This window comes from Ictalurus punctatus, chromosome 8, assembly GCF_001660625.3.
Source record: "Ictalurus punctatus breed USDA103 chromosome 8, Coco_2.0, whole genome shotgun sequence".
NCBI lineage: Eukaryota > Metazoa > Chordata > Actinopteri > Siluriformes > Ictaluridae > Ictalurus > Ictalurus punctatus.
Window position 1 is genome coordinate 4,612,873 of NC_030423.2, and position 16,229 is coordinate 4,629,101.

The following is a 16,229-nucleotide window of genomic DNA, read 5'->3' on the forward strand; positions in this document are numbered from 1 at the left end:
CAGTCATCCAGACATAAGGAAATAACACCAAGCTTACCTAACGAGAATATCTCCCAGAGCAGCACGCCAAAAGACCACACATCACTCTGACTGGTGTAGACTTTATCAAAAATGCTCTCAGGAGCCATCCACTTAAGTGGCAGTCTGGCCTGTGAAAGCAAATGCACATGAAACTGAGTTCAAACTGAGTTCACTTCACTCAAACCGACGACCCTTTTCAACCCACTGTGAAGAAAAGTGAAGCCATTCTATACATGTGGGTGCATTTCTAGCTCTTCTGATATAGACTTTCTTAGGAACACGTGTACACGTGCAGTTATTCGTTCAATTATCCAATCAGTCCATCATGTGGCCAGAGCACTATGCATCAAATTATACAGATAGAGGAGCTCAAAACAATCAACGGCAACAAGGTTGTAAAGACTGGTCAGTTGGGTACAATAGCCTTCCTGTTAGCTCATGCTAGTCTGACCTTTCTCATCAACAAGGTGTTTCCACCCACAGATCTGCTGCTATCTGGATGTTTTTTGTGTTTCACACCATTCGCACCGTTTTGTGCATGAAAACAGGAGATCAGCAGTTTCTGAAAAACTCATTCCATCCTCTCTGGCATCAACAACGATGCTATGGTCAAGAGGCCACTGAGTGCATCGCTGATGTATCTTCATCATTATAGTTTAATTATAAATACGTTAATACAAAATCTACTTAAAACCTGTTTTTTCAGCAGTCTGGTTTTGTAAGGTACTTTGAAAAAAAGTATAAAACATGATTTACTATGTATTATATTTATAAATGGATAAATCTTACCCAAATAATCAAATAAAAAAGATTTCTGACAATTTTATATATACATACATCAGCTCTGTACTTAATTAAGTGAAGTTTCATAACCATTATCCCTGGAAGTAAAAATATTATTACTTTTAAGTTCAATATATAAGAGTACACTCACTTTCCACTTGATTAGGAACACCTGTACATTCATGCAGTTATCTAATCAGCCAATCATGTGGCAGCAGCACGATGGAAAAAATCATGCAGATACAGGTCAAGAGCTCTAGTTAATATTCACATTAAACAGCAGAATGAACAAGCAGTGTGATCTCTGTGACTTTGGTCGTGGCATGGATGTTAGTGAAAGATGGGCTTGTTTGAGTATTTCATATACTGTTCGATCTCCTTGGATTTTCAGTCTCTAGAGTTTACACAGAATGGTGTGTAAACTAAAAAACACTGAGTGAGCGATAGTTCTTTGGGTGGAAATGCCTTTTTTTTTTTTATAAGAGAGGTCAGAGGGACAAATGGACAAATTGGTTCGAGCTGCCAAGAACGATAAAGTAATCACTCTTTACTGTGGTGAGCAGAAAAGCATCCCAGCATGCACAAAACATAGAACCTTGAGGTGCGTGGGTTACAACCGCAGAAGAACACCTCGGGTTCCAGTCCTGTCAGCAGGAAGAACAGAAATCTGAGGCTATCATGGACGGATTAGAGGTAAAAACCAACCGTTTTTTTTCCAGTCCAGTTTGGGTGAGTCCATGCCCACCTTGGGTGTGATCGCCTCGCATTCTTATTCTTAGCTGATGAAGAAAAGTGGAACCTGATGTGGTGTTTTGCTGTTGTAGCCCATTCACCTCAAGGTTTGATGTGTTATGTGTTCTGAGATGATTTTCCGTTCACCACGGTTGTAAAGAGTGATTATTTGAGTTCCTATAGACTTCCTGTTAGCTCAGACTATTCTCATCATTCTCCTCATCTCTCTCTCATCACAAGTCTGTAGACCCTCTGCTCACAGGTTGTTTTTATTATTATTATTATTATTATTGTTCGCACCATTCTGTTTAAACTCTAGAGACTGTTGTGTGTGAAATTAAGGTTAAGGTCACAGAGATCACACTTTTTCACCATTCTGATGTTTGATGTGAACAATACCTGAAGCTCTTGACCTGTACCTGCATGATTTTTGTGCATTGCTGGCACATGATTGGCTGATTATATAACTGCATGTGCAGGTGTACAGGTGTTCCTAATAAAGTGGATGGTGAGAGTATAGTATATTTGCTAAATGTAACCCAAATTACAGAACTGTTTTGAGAATTTTGCTTTTCCACGTTATCGTACACTTCTGTGTCGTTTGAAGCAGCATTTTGGTGACGTTTTCGTCCACTTGGAACTATTAAAACGGTGGGGGAAAAGAATGTTGAGTGGGCTATTTGACACAAATGGTTTCTTCCGTTTCTTACATTTCCTTTCCGCACGTAATCTGGGTCCTTGTAGATATCACGAGCCAGTCCAAAGTCGCAGATCTTCACCACATTGTTCTCTGACAGCAGAATGTTCCGGGCTGCCAGGTCTCGATGGATGCACTAGCAGGACATAATCGGAGAGAAAATTATCACTGTATGCAGGGGGGATTAAGACCTCCGCAGGGGGGATTAGGACCTTCGCCTCACCACAAGTGCTGCCAAATTCTTATTTATCTATATGATAGTTTTAACAGAATGTAAATGTAAATTTCTATTACCAGTCAAATTGTGTTTGAGTACATCCATAAATATTGCCCTTCACTTTGTTAGTGACCTCAGAAATCCTCAGATGAGACAGTGGAGTGAAGCTTAAGTGTTTTACAATCAGCTTACTATCCTGATGTTATGAAAAATGAAATGAAATATTATGTTCTGCAGAGATTCAACTTAATGCACAAGCACATTTGCATTTTAATTACAGCCATAATTGTTAAATTATCTCTTAATGTGTCAGCTCAGAAGCCTTTAAAGAAGCAATTTTGTACTTTACAAAAATTAAATCATCTTTTGTATGTGTGTGTGTGTGTGTGTGTGTGTGTGTGTGTGTGTGTGTGTGTGTGTGTGTGTGTGTGTCTATGGTTTCTTTCAAGTTAACTGAATTTAGGTAGAATTTATTTACACTGTAAAATCCCTTGCACTCAATAATTAATGCACTGAATCTGATATATTGTGGTTTGGTGAAATATTCTGTGATTAAAAAGATGACACAAAAGTGTCAGTGCTTTGTCACAGTCAGCAGTAAAGCTGTAACATTTTCTGACATGGGAAAATCAATGCCTAAGAGAAAATTCTGTGCAATTGTGCATTTATATTGCTGCAATGTTATATAATAGTGTCGTTTATGGGTATGCATAATGACTGTAAAATCTTGAAGTTTGATTTGGACTTACCTTACGAGATGCCAGGAACTCCATCCCTCGTGCCACCTGGTAACTGTAGCATATTAGATCCTCTATTGTAAGAGGCTTCTTCCAGAGGTCCTCCACTTCAAAGTAATAGGAACAAGAAGATGTAAATTATAGACAAAGGTTTTTCAATGACAAATTTACTAGCAAGAATTGACACAGTGAACCGATACAAAAATCCAGACTAATGCCACGCCCACTTCAGGTTTAAATCCAAATATAGATCAAAACAAATATGGGTACTATGAGCATTAGATATATACGCATTTAGATAATGGCATTATAATTACTTGCATATCACATGGTAGAAACTTACATTTCTCGGATGAGGACCTCTCTGAACTGGATTTAGCCGAAAGCTGGCTCGGGGTACTGATGACAGAGGAAGAAGGTTGGCGATCTGTCTGCTCTACCTGCCCAGCCTCCATCATCCTCCTCACTTGGCTCCGGGTTTTAGGGGAACGGTCCTGCGGGGGAACAGAAAGAACTTACAGTGACATATAGAACAGTTACTGCATTTATTATTGAATTATTTGGCAATCTGGTGTACGTAGGACCCAGAGGGTTTAGGAGCTTAAGGTATATGGTGATACTTGTTCTGACTTTCAGTAGTCTTTGTTCTCCTGTGGATGTTGGAAATGATTTCCACTTAAACAAATGAAGCCTATCTACGGTGATGGAGTACCACCCTCAACAACATCTACTGAAATTGACATTGAATCTAATGTCTATAATATTGACACAAAAAGACTTCCCAGACAGCCTGTAATACATTTTTTCTGCACATTAACGTGTTATTGTAACCGTAAATAAAAAAAAAATACAATGAACCATCTCTGTCCACTTTATTGCATCATCAACAGAAGATATAGCCAACACGAGATTTACCCAAACACATGTAATTTGTGGTCCTTGAACTTCATCTAACAGCAGTCAATGATTCTTATCTTTTCTTGGTCCACTGGGTTTACATGCACATGATTTCCGGCCGTATATTTATGACCGTGATGGCTTATTTCACTGATGGGAACTAATAGCGTATCAATCCTCTTTGAATCGTACCCTGTATGGCAGGAAAAACTCCCTCTTCGCCCGCAGGTAGTTGGATAGATTTCCATACTTGCAGTACTCCACTACAACCATGAGGGGACCTTAAAAATGACAGGTACTTAAATGAGTTGAGGGTAGACAAAAACGTACAAGGAAAATCTCTTGTATGATATTCGATTGCTACGGCATACGGATCTTTATCAGCTACACTTAGAGCGGTCGGACTAACCGTTGGGTTTGGTGCAAGCTCCCAGCAGGTTGACTACGTTCAGATGGTTTCCTATGTGAATAAGGATTTTCAGCTCAGACATGAGGGCTTTATGTTCACTGGCTGTTGCTCCCTCTGTGAAACACACAAGCACACAATACAATTCCAAACAGTTTGAATGAATACGTTCGTCACGCTAATCAGCACCTTAATGGTAAATACACACCTTTGAGCATCTTAACAGCCACAGTGCCTAAACTGCTCTTCTTATCACTACTGTAGATGGAGGCCTCAATCACCTTCCCAAAAGCACCATGACCAAGCACCTTCCCTGTTAAAAGACGATCAACGGTGATATTATCGCTTCATTAGTGATGGAACAATATGAAAATTTCAAAGAAGGATAACGGTACAGTTCAGTATTAGGATTTTTATGCTTCTTTTATTGCCTTGGTTAGTTGTCTTTGTCCAATAAAAAAAAATGATTCTAACTGATCACATGATGCCAAGACCCCTTCTGAAGGGCACATATTAATGGGTTACACTTCACAATGTGTACTTTATCAAAACTTTACAAATACCACCATACCAATTGAAAAATAAGCATACATGCTTTTGCTATTTTCTAAAAACCTTGCGTTTATAAACAACAATTTTCAACAGCGAGTCTGACCAAGATTAATCAGTTAATGAAGATGAATAAATAACTGAATACTTATTTAGCATACGTTGCCCTTAACATGGTATATCAATTTAGAATCCCACCTCTAACTACTATACTGTTATTATCATCTGTTTTTTTACCACCACGTACCAAGCCGCAAACGGTCCCTTGAAATTTCCCATTGGCTGGAATCGTAGGGCAGATATTCACACTGTTCCTCCAGGGGCACCTCGCCTGGATCCATGATAATGGACAGATAGCTCGTCTTGATATCAGCTGGGTTCACCTGCAGGACAGCATCACAACAACAGTGCAGAACTGTTAGCTGGTGGTTAATCAGGAGCAGCAATTACTTCTTGTTGATGTACAGACTGTGACCCCATTTCAAATAGCAGCAGTCACCTGAACTCTGCCCAGTCAGATAGTAATGGGGTTTATAGATTCATTTGGCCTGAGGCATAGTATAGACTTTAGACAGTCTGGAACAGATCTTACGACAGTACTTGGGAGGATTGTGAGAAATCTGCAGGGTTCAGATGAACTCAGAGTCACTTATATAAATAATGAAGTGTGTAAGCTGTGATTCAGGAGCAAATCCAGCACGAATCAGAAATCACCATTTAAACCTGCACTGACCCGCTTGACATTGCAAAAGATGAGGATGAGAAGGACCCAGAAGAAGATGGCGATTACTCCGGTACCGATGAGGATCACAATTTCCACATTCGTGCTGTTGTCGGATCCTGGTGGGGGTAAACAAGTGTGACATGAGCATGAGGTCATTTCCGGTCATCGGTGCCCATACACGATAGAACATCCTTGAAAACACATCGCCCTTCCCTGTTCCAAACTTCAGTTCCTCCAACAAACATGCACGAGCCTGTATCATTAAGTCTGGCCTCTCTGTGTGAAAGGACACTTCACATTATTGTGTCCTCCCTCACAGTGCTTACTAACTTGAGTCACTCCCTAGTAGCTTTCAATTGACAGCTGTATGCACATTTTTAACAAACTGTATTAGGTGTGAATTTAAAATAGTGGGTCGAACATATCTTTATATAACCTATATTATGATATATTTAAATGATATACAGAGAGGAACCGTGTTAACTGTTAATGGGAGTACAGCGCAGGTGTGTGTGTGTGTGTGCCAGCTACAGGTTAGAAAAGGTCCTTATGTGACCTTGAAAAGATCATGTGGTACATCACGTACTATAGCGAACTTGTATAGGCAATAAAGAGAATCTTACCGATTACAGACACTGTTGCTGAGGAGTGAATGCAGCCTCTTTGGTTGCAGGCAGTGCACGTATACAGACCAGCGTCCTCCTCACGCACCCGCTGGATGCTGAGTGTCCGGTTAGAGTCCTGCAGTAGGATCCCTGCGCAAATCCACAAAGCTGTCAATCAAAACGTACACACCATCCGCATTTTAGAAGCTGATTCTCGGTTCCCGTTTCAGAGCTATCCCAGACTACTGTAATGACGATCTAGCTATCAAGTGTGTGCCAAACACAGGGGAAATGAACACTTTTTAGTCTAATGTCTTCCAAAATTTCTCATACTTAGTTATTATTATAGATTTTTTTTTCAATAGCCTTTAAGAACGCCTTTGACAAAAGAGCAACATATTGAAATCATTCTCATGGCTCGATCGGGAAGCTGCCACAAGGTTGCGATGGATTTTAACAGGAAACATGGCATGCACATCACATGCGACACTTAATAAGAAATTTCAAAAATGACTGGAAGAGACCGACTGGAAGCGACCGAGAAGTGGACGTCCACGAACATCCGCTCACGAAGGCACAACCCACGTGGTGCTGGCGAACATAGTCCCCTACTGTATGGAGACTTTTGGGACACTATGTCTATATATAATCATCTAACGCTGTTAAATTACTCAACAGTAAAACTGATTTTGGCTCTAGCATAAAGCAAGTTTGACAATGTAATTCACTGTGATGCCACCAGGGGGCAAGACTTTCTAAATTATGCCCCATTGGTGCATTTCAATTCATTTAAATTCAGTTTTATTGATACAGCACTTTAAACAATCTGTTTGATCAAAAATCAGCTTGACATATTTAGATTTAGGTTCTTAATGAACATGTTCGTTATGAGTATAATGAAAGTGTTCATTAAGGACATGTTCATCCAGGATTAAGTGTCCTGGAATAAGCACAGGAAAGTTGTTTCATTTTAAAATGAGCTCATGTACTAATATTATATTTGATTCTTGGCTCCAGGAGTTTGTCTTCATGTGTATTTTTAGAATCAGTTATTATTATAGATTATTATAGATTATTATAGGCTGTTGGCATCCCCACTTCAGACTTTTGCACTACTATTTCACATGAACCATAGTACAAAAGCTTGATTACAAGCAATCATGTATAAGCTGTCTATAAGTCCTCAATTTAAGAAACTACAACAATGTGTCTTGTATAGTTACCAATATTACCACAAAAGCTTTTTTGTTTTTTTTGTTTTTTTTAAACAAAGGCTCCCATCAGGCTTAAGGGGAAATTTTTGTTAATGTCGCTTTTTTGTCTGTTCCTTTAAATAAGCAGACTAAAAATGTCAGAATCCTCTGCAACTGCCATTGCAAGGAAAACTTTGATAATAAAAACAACCTTTCCCGTTAACTCTACATGCCTTGTGGTTTCCTCTGATGGAAAACGTGCCGTTCAGCTCTGAAGCTCTGATTCCAGCAGCTCTGGTGACTATTTTTCTGCGCCTCGAAAATGTCAACAGAAACTAGTTCGTTTTATCGCGTGGCAGGATTGAGTGCTTTAGGCGCCCTTCAACTAATACGATTATTACCGATTATTAGAAACCCTCCTGCGAAACGCTTTCAAAATGCAAACTGTGCCTTTAAGATATAACAGCGTCTGCAGTGTTATTACTGTGGTGTTGTCCAGGTTCCAAGGACTAAATGAAGTGTCATATTACGTTAGGTGAACAGCACCCAGACTACCGCCATGCGCTAATGCTCAGGTTCTTCCTGCAGCGAACATCACAAAGGACTACTATTTGCGAGTTATGACTTACTGACTGTAATTGGTAGCAGGAGAGCATCAGGGCAGCCTTACCCTTGACCGAAAATACTAGACTGCATTAGTTTTAATGACCCCCATGCCAGAGTGTTTATGTGCCCCATTAGTTAACGAGAAACATAAGGTCAGTGCAGATAGACTAGGGCAGAAAGTCTGTAAAGGAAATCCCTGTGATCCCTCTATGGAATATAATTCATCAGAAGCAAATCTGATTCAACACACATTATAACCAGGCACCCTGGCAGCATACTGTAGCAGCCGCCCTCCTTTATTGACCTCTGCTTGCTCTGCACACACACACACACACAAACTGCAATACACACAAAAGCACTGTAAATCCTATTCAGCAGTAAGGCTTGGTGGACTCATAATCCATAAACACACACATTCATTTCCAAAGCTGTCATCATGCATAGCTCCCTTTCATTTCGGTTACATTCCAATGCCAACGCTTCAATTCCCTGCTCCAGTGGTCCTCCCAGCATCTGTCTATCACACCAAACAGAACTCCACCATACACTCGGATGAATACGTCTCATTTAGTGTATGCGTTTGAATACGTTAGCGCATATGTTACAGCCGATAAAATTCACATCGCTCTTCAAGCAAAAACTGAATTCGAACATTTCTGATCATTTGAGGAGAACTAAATACAAGGCAGAGACAGAAATCATCAAGGAATTACCAACGACTGTAAAATCTTTCCATAGACAAATACAAAGCAATTCGTTTTCGACTTGTGACTTGATCCATCCATCCATTTTCTGTACTGCTTATACTACACAGGGTCTCAGGGGAGCCTGGAGCCTATCCTCGGGAGCTCGGGGCGCAATATTGATGTTTTCTGAATCTACATCCCTTTTTCTGTTATATTATGTACAACGGAAGAGAAAAGGTCAGAAGCTGACCTGATATTTGGTGGAGGGGTTGGTTGTCTTTAAACCAAGAGAGTTGGGGAGAGGGAGTGCCTTCCACATCGCACTCCATTTGCAGAGATGCGCTGACATTCACTGTCTGATTGATGGGGTTGTGCCGGTACCATGGGGCCTCCAGGGCTGGGGAAGAGAGAGGGAACGAGAGTAACACAAAGCAAGACAAAGAGAAAGTCTGAAAATGACAACGAGAGAGACCAAGGAATAAAAAGAGGTTGTGCCACTCTGGTCATGCATAGTGACATATCAACTGTGGATTCACAGCGGGGTTAACTTCTTAACCCCTATTCTTGTCTGTGTGTCGCCTCCAAGGACTAAAAATACTCAAACAAATTTCCTAAAAATATCTAGGGATAAGGAGAGCTGCTGAAGTCATAAATGGGTCTTCAAGGATTCTGGTAAAAGATATATAGAAAATATAAGAAAATGATTCCTTACATGTTCAAATAATGTGACAGCTGCCTCTAGATCGTCACTGAAGCTATTATAGTCTCTCTTGTATTTACACTGAGAGTTCAATATTGCAGTTACACCACAGCACTAATGAATTCTCAATTTTGATGGCCAGAAGCTGTTGATCCATTTTCTCTCCAGGACTTTATGGCAGATGACTCACATGATCAAAACCGATTTTTAAACAATACAAACTGAACGTTTGATTAGATATAGTATACGGGCAATACTCAAAGTTGATGTCTTAAGTCAAAACGTTATGCCAGTCGGGGGTTTTTACATGAGCTAGGACAGGATTTTTCAACAGCATCTGACATTTTCTTTGCTGTCAACTATAATACGATGTAACAAAATCGAGAGGCGATTTAAAAAGGAAAAGTAAAAAAGACTAATACAATCATATATGAGCGAATATAATATAAGAGATGTTAACCGTTGAATAGGAGTCTAGAATACACTGCGAATGTGGTTTAATTCAACAGCACTGTTATTCAGCAGCTTATAAAGTAGAGCTTTATAGTATTTTCCACTTCAACTTTTATATCCTGCTCTAATAGTTAATTGTGTGTACAACTTAATGAAGCCATGAAATCGTAATGTGTGCTTGTGATATAAGCTATTTTATCATGATTTTTATTCACCTTTATACATTTTTAAATTCAGAAGAAAATTTTTTTTGTTAATTTTGTTATAAAAACATAAAAACATTTTGTTAATTTTGAAGTTTTTTAGAGGAAAAGCCGACAAAGCTCTACTCTAATCTACAGACACACAACATCGCGCCAAGATAACCTTGCTAGAGGCTCTTACCCTTGACAGAAACATATTTGCGGTGGCAGTGCTTCTCACCACTCCGCCGGTTCTGCACCTCACAAACATAGTTGCCCTCGTCCTGCAGATGCACGCTGGGAATGCTCAGCTCCAGAACCCAGTTGTTAGTGGAGGTGTGGAAGGAGAGCACCCCGCCCAGATCCTCGGCATATTGGTGCAGGCTCTTGCAGTCCTCTGGCGGCACGGCCTGTGGGTCTAGACGATACCAGCGCAGGTTCTCGTATGTGTAGTTGTCAGCGCTGCATTTCAAATAAACAGGCTCCAGTTCCAGCGGCTCCTCAGACGGCTCCATCTCGATCCCGAACCCTTCAGGAATGGCTGATGTGGTAAAATCAAAAATGAAATAGAGTACAGAAATATGCACTTTGGTTGAACTTTATATATCTGCGGTCCTGGTGGTGGGACGAAATAAGATATTGTTTTAGGATCGCATTTTCTTTTCAGTTCACAAATTTAGTTTCTTGTGAAAATAAACGACATTGCGTGAGAAATTATATGTTGGTTCACGTAGACCAATTACATCAGTCAGCAAACTACCATGTCAATTTGTGAAAGAAAAGGGTTGTATAGCTATCTGGTGCATTGCTCAGGCTATGATATAGTATGTATATAGGTTTACGTTTAGCCTTTTTTTGTTTTGTTTTTTTTAATCCAGCATTTTCGGATCTTTTTGCTCTGGTAAGTACAGAGTGTTGGAGTCTTCTTCAGAAGTCCTATTTAAAATGCACAAGGGTGCTTACTGTTATTGTGATGACTCTGGAGATATATAACTTCCTGTTATGAAAGAAAGAAAAGAAAATAATAAAAAGGTCAAATACTGTAGGTCTGGCTTTGAGGACACCAGATTTTAGAGTGAAGTATATGTTTTTGGAAATATTTTTTGCTTATTAGACAATGTTAATATTACACAGCTTGCATGTGGAGAAGTGATCAGTAAAAAAAAAAAAAAAAAAAAAAAAAAAGAATGAATGTGCTTAATATAATGACCATGCATAACATTTAGTATCAGCAGTTTATAAACCAGTGATATGAAGTTCATCCACATGAACTTTTCTGAACACCGCTTATCATTTTACAAAGAGTTTGCAAGAAAACGCAACAGGAACAGGACTTAAAAATGCACGTTTATTCATTATGATTAAATAAAGGCACAACTATATGTGATGAAGGGTTTCCCTTGCTATAAGCAGGACTTACTGGTTACATAAAAGTAGATAAGTCTCTCATCTTTTCCCACTTTGTTCTCGGCGGAACATTTGTACATGGTCGACACGTTTGCACTGCGTATGACCACACGGCCCACTGTCTGCAAAAAAACACACACACAAAAAAACCCCAAGCACATCAAATCAACAAATACTTGTACTTTTCCCAGAAGTTGGGATCAAAGATGATGAGTTTGCTGGTCGATGACTCCTATTTTCCCTTCTGCCACTCCTTTTCTCAGCCTACACAAAGGAAATGACCTAACAGGTGTGACAGAAAACAGGAAGCGAGTGTTCTGAGCATGCATGTTTATTCCCTATCCCTCCAGGAAGTGTGGAAAGGAAGAAGAGTTTAAATATTTTGAATGTGGAAAAACCTAAGCTCATCACCTCTCCCACTTCTTGTGATTGACAAATTTTGTCAGGGTTCAGATATTTGGGTCACATAGAGTATTAAAAAAAAAACACCAAGAGTTCATGTTTGTGAACATTAATATAATGGCTCAAACTGATGCTCAAGGGTTTTGTTTTTCTTTCAAATGATCCTATTGGGTGATATTAATGTATATATAATGATAATAAAAACCAAACCTTTTGCTTGCCATCTACTGGCTCAGTCCACGTGTCCATGCTGTCGATTGTGTTCAGAGTGTGTTCAAAGTCCAGATCAAGCCAGTCCTGACAGAGAGGGACCTTATCTCGCTGGCTTCTATGAGCTCTAGGAAAGTTGGAAATGATATTAGTCTCTAAAATAACGAGCAAACAGATACATATTTGGCATGTTTCCCCGATCATGTCTCTCTGAAACCTTTTTATGAAATCAAATCTTTTTTTTTTTTAAATCGACTTCAGTCAAGTCTTTTTAAAGTAGAAGAGGTTCTGATATTTTATTAAAAGGAGCCAATCATAAAAACTGAGATGGAAGACATGATAGACTTTCTCATTTATAATACATAAGACCTTTTCAATTGAAATGACAGTTGGTCAGAACGTAGTGACACTAAACATGACACTGGAATTAAATTACGATTTTATATTAGAAGATGCTCGTGCAATTTTATATATGCAAACCCCAGAGTATAATCATTAGGAAGCAAATTTACGTACAATGCGATTTAAGTAAGCACTCGTTAGCATTATTCAGTTCAATCTAATCTCTACTTCTGGGATCTGTAACGTCTGTGTGATTACTGTGTGACGATAATTTCATCATGGTTGCCTGTACCGAATGATCAACATTTACTCAAACTCACATTAAATGAGTTTAAGTGTTCCTTTACGCCCTTGTTACTAGCAAGAACATTTGTGGATTTCTAGGGCAAGGAGAGGAAAAGTACATGTCTGATGATGAACCCTACATCCGCCGGGACCATTGTCTTGTGTGTGTACGCTTGTGTTTGTTTGTGAGAGAGATAGAGAGGATGTGCAGATAGACACAGGAAGCGCTTTTAGACTCTTCTGTCTTCCTGTGGATGACGAAAGCTAGTGAAGGACTCACATGAAGGCTACGTACTCTATTTGGCTATTTACAATGTAGAGGTGGCATAGAAAAGTCATTTTCGTACTATAGGGAGTGTGGGATCAGAATTGGAATGACCTCTGAGAAATTGGTACTGCACAGATTGGAGAGCTGAATGCTTGCGAAATGGGTTTGTGAATGTCTATGTGAAGCAGCTGGCAAAAGGACACAGGACCACTTCAATCTAACACAACCTTGCATTTAATATTCCTATATGCACGTGTGTGTACAGAAATCAAGCACTCTGAGCACCAGTTTTGAGGGTGTGGGAGTGAGGTGAATACAGAAGAAATGTTGTGCTTGCCCGCCGCTCAACCTAAAAGCTGTTCACACATAGCTCCATCACTCTCCACTTGGACTAAAGAGACTGCAGCATGGCGTGACTACACAGCCATGGAGCAAGCCAAAGAGTGAACATAGGAAGCCTGTAGGTGCTCTGAGGTCTCAGCACTGTAGAATTAGCTTGTCTGTCCAGGGCCAAAGGATGCTATCATGACCCCGTGCTGTCTTAGTGCTTCCTGTTGTTTGGATGACCCATCACTTCTCGCAGGCAGCATGGCTTTCTCAAATGCAGACTTGGCTTGTTGGAGCACTAAAAATATCTCTGAATGTTTAACATGGGAGAACCCATGCCATGCCGTAGACCTCTCTGGTCTTACAATTGTGAAAATAAATGTCACGGACTGAAAACACCGGAGTGAAAACCTCTTCCACAGGCAGGCGATGACTAGCAGATTGCCAAGAGGGACAAAAACTATCCGCTCTGAACTTGAAATGAACCACTGAGGTCTTGTGTTTAATGTTTATGAGCGATTTCGACAGCTTCAGGAACAAACCTAATACTCCCATTGACACAAGGCTGAGGTGCAGGCGAAAATCCCTTTAGTGTAGCAATATCCTGAGACTTAAACTTGTTTTGAGTACATTAGAACCTCAAGGTCTTTCCGTTTTGACAGATGTGTGTGTTTACCAAAGAGCACCGGAACTAAATTATGATGTTCAGCAGATCAAGCGTCCACAAAGGCTCGAGGCAACATGGAGACTTTGAGTGAAACATTTTGCTGACTGACCAGACCACCTCTGGGTGAAGCTTTATATAAGATGAAATCAATACGCATGAAACATCCGATTTCTGCTTTGTGACAATGTATATACAAATGGTATTGAGTTTAAACAGGCACTGCGATACTCTTCTACAAGTTGATATCAAATTATATTAATAGATTATAGAAATAACAACACACACATATATACATATATACACACACACACACACACACACACACACACATACATATATATATACACTTTACACTATGTGCGTATATAAAACTATACACTATGTATCTATATAAAAACTATACATTAGTAAAACAATGACTCAAAACAGAGAAAGACTCACTTTCCGTCTCTAAACATAGCACTTACAGAGTTCTTTGGGTGGAATTAAGGCCGCAGGGGCTCCACGGTCTCCACTGCCAGGTGATGGCTGTTGGAGAAGGATAACCAGTGGCTGTACAAGTGAGAGTCTGTCGACTTCCCCTCCTGTAGGGGTTAGAAGGTGCTGCTGCCTCCTTCTCATGGATCTGAGGTGGCACTTCACAAAGAAAATGAGAAACGTCGTGAAAATAAGAGTTTAAAAGGATAAAGACAAAATACTGTTCAATATTTCAGTTATAGTTGGCTGTAAAGGGTGACTACATATAACTTATATGGTGAAGAGAGCGAGAGAGTGAGAGAGAGAGAGAGAGAGAGAGAGAGAGCGACAGAGAGAGAGAGAGAGCGAGAGAGAGATAGAGAGAGACAGACAGAGAGAGATAGAGAGAGAGATAGAGAGAGAGAGAGCGAGAGAGATAGAGATAGAGAGAGAGACAGACAGAGATAGAGAGATAGAGAGAGACAGACAGAGAGAGATATAGAGAGAGAGAGATAGAGAGAGACAGACAGAGAGAGATAGAGAGAGAGAGATAGAGAGAGAGAGAGCGAGAGAGAGAGAGATAGAGAGAGAGAGCGAGAGAGAGAGAGATAGAGAGAGAGACAGACAGAGAGAGATAGAGAGAGAGAGATAGAGAGAGAGAGCGAGAGAGAGAGAGATAGAGAGAGAGACAGACAGAGAGAGAGAGAGAGAGAGAGAGAGAGGGAGAGGAGCATTACCATTGACTATCAGAATAAAGTGGAGTTTTTTCTCTAAGGCAGCAGCACTGTTCTTCAGAACCAAAGTGTAGTCTCCTGCATCCTCTCTGCGTACGTCCCTGATCTCCAGGTTATGATTGTGGATCTTAAACCGGCTGAACTCCGGCCGCCTTGTTATCATTGTCACATTTTTAGACCTGTATATGCACAACCACGATAATGATAACATTCATTTGACCCCCCAAAAATATTTTTTCATCACACCAATGTGGATTTAATAAAAAAAATGTTTTAAAAAAACTTTATTTAGAATCTCTATCAATCTCTATCAATGCGTTATCAAAACACATCACTGAGGGTGCTATCAGGACACGGTAATGAAATTTGAAAAATTGCGTGAGTTGCCAATATCAGCATTGCAAAGAATGAAATACAGAAAAAATCAGCTTTTTAACAAAACATATATTGTACCGTCCTAGTGGGTGTTATGTACATATAATGCAAATAGCCATTTTTTGAACAATTGAATTCCTGAGCATACCAGTGGGTGACTGGCATGGGATATGCAGACACCTTCACTAACAGCTTGACAGACTTTTGTCCGGCTGTAGCTTCCACTACAGAGCCATTCCTGTAGTCCAAACTAATGAATGGCTTCTCTGAAATAATAATAAATAAAAAAATATTAGGAGTTAAGGATAGTACTCAATGTCATTGAGATTATCTCTGGATTCTCTAGATCGATGGTATGCATAATCACTCTCCCATCGTTCCTTAAACCTTACCGTGCACTATGACCAGTGTGGACTGTTCCAGACTCCTCTCCACGCCATTGGCTGAGCAGGTGTAGTATCCAGAGTCATTGATGTTGACATTGTGGATAGTGAGGACGCTGGTAGCTTCTGTGGCTTGTGTTATGCTGTTGCGAATAGACTGAAAGCTCACCACCCTGTTCTCCTGT

At 40.0% G+C, this 16,229-nt stretch overlaps 1 protein-coding gene across 2 annotated transcripts in view; it reads right to left on the reverse strand.

Moving 5' to 3' along the window:
• The window catches only part of flt4 (fms related receptor tyrosine kinase 4), a 45,550-nt gene that overhangs the window by 5,531 nt on the left and 23,790 nt on the right, over positions 1 to 16,229 (reverse strand). The window contains exons 7-24 of one of the 2 annotated variants that reach the window (XM_017473754.3): positions 16,054 to 16,225; positions 15,810 to 15,927; positions 15,290 to 15,465; positions 14,564 to 14,732; positions 12,208 to 12,334; positions 11,609 to 11,717; positions 10,391 to 10,729; positions 9,104 to 9,250; positions 6,387 to 6,518; positions 5,773 to 5,879; positions 5,287 to 5,422; positions 4,699 to 4,803; positions 4,494 to 4,607; positions 4,277 to 4,365; positions 3,531 to 3,681; positions 3,200 to 3,294; positions 2,247 to 2,369; positions 38 to 149 (exon numbers count right to left, since the gene is read on the reverse strand). In XM_017473754.3, the coding sequence (XP_017329243.1) occupies positions 38 to 149; positions 2,247 to 2,369; positions 3,200 to 3,294; positions 3,531 to 3,681; positions 4,277 to 4,365; positions 4,494 to 4,607; positions 4,699 to 4,803; positions 5,287 to 5,422; positions 5,773 to 5,879; positions 6,387 to 6,518; positions 9,104 to 9,250; positions 10,391 to 10,729; positions 11,609 to 11,717; positions 12,208 to 12,334; positions 14,564 to 14,732; positions 15,290 to 15,465; positions 15,810 to 15,927; positions 16,054 to 16,225 (2,521 nt within the window). Of the gene's footprint in view, positions 1 to 37; positions 150 to 2,246; positions 2,370 to 3,199; positions 3,295 to 3,530; positions 3,682 to 4,276; positions 4,366 to 4,493; positions 4,608 to 4,698; positions 4,804 to 5,286; positions 5,423 to 5,772; positions 5,880 to 6,386; positions 6,537 to 9,103; positions 9,251 to 10,390; positions 10,730 to 11,608; positions 11,718 to 12,207; positions 12,335 to 14,563; positions 14,733 to 15,289; positions 15,466 to 15,809; positions 15,928 to 16,053; positions 16,226 to 16,229 lie in introns of both variants that reach the window. The other variant, XM_017473753.3, reaches the window with a different exon arrangement.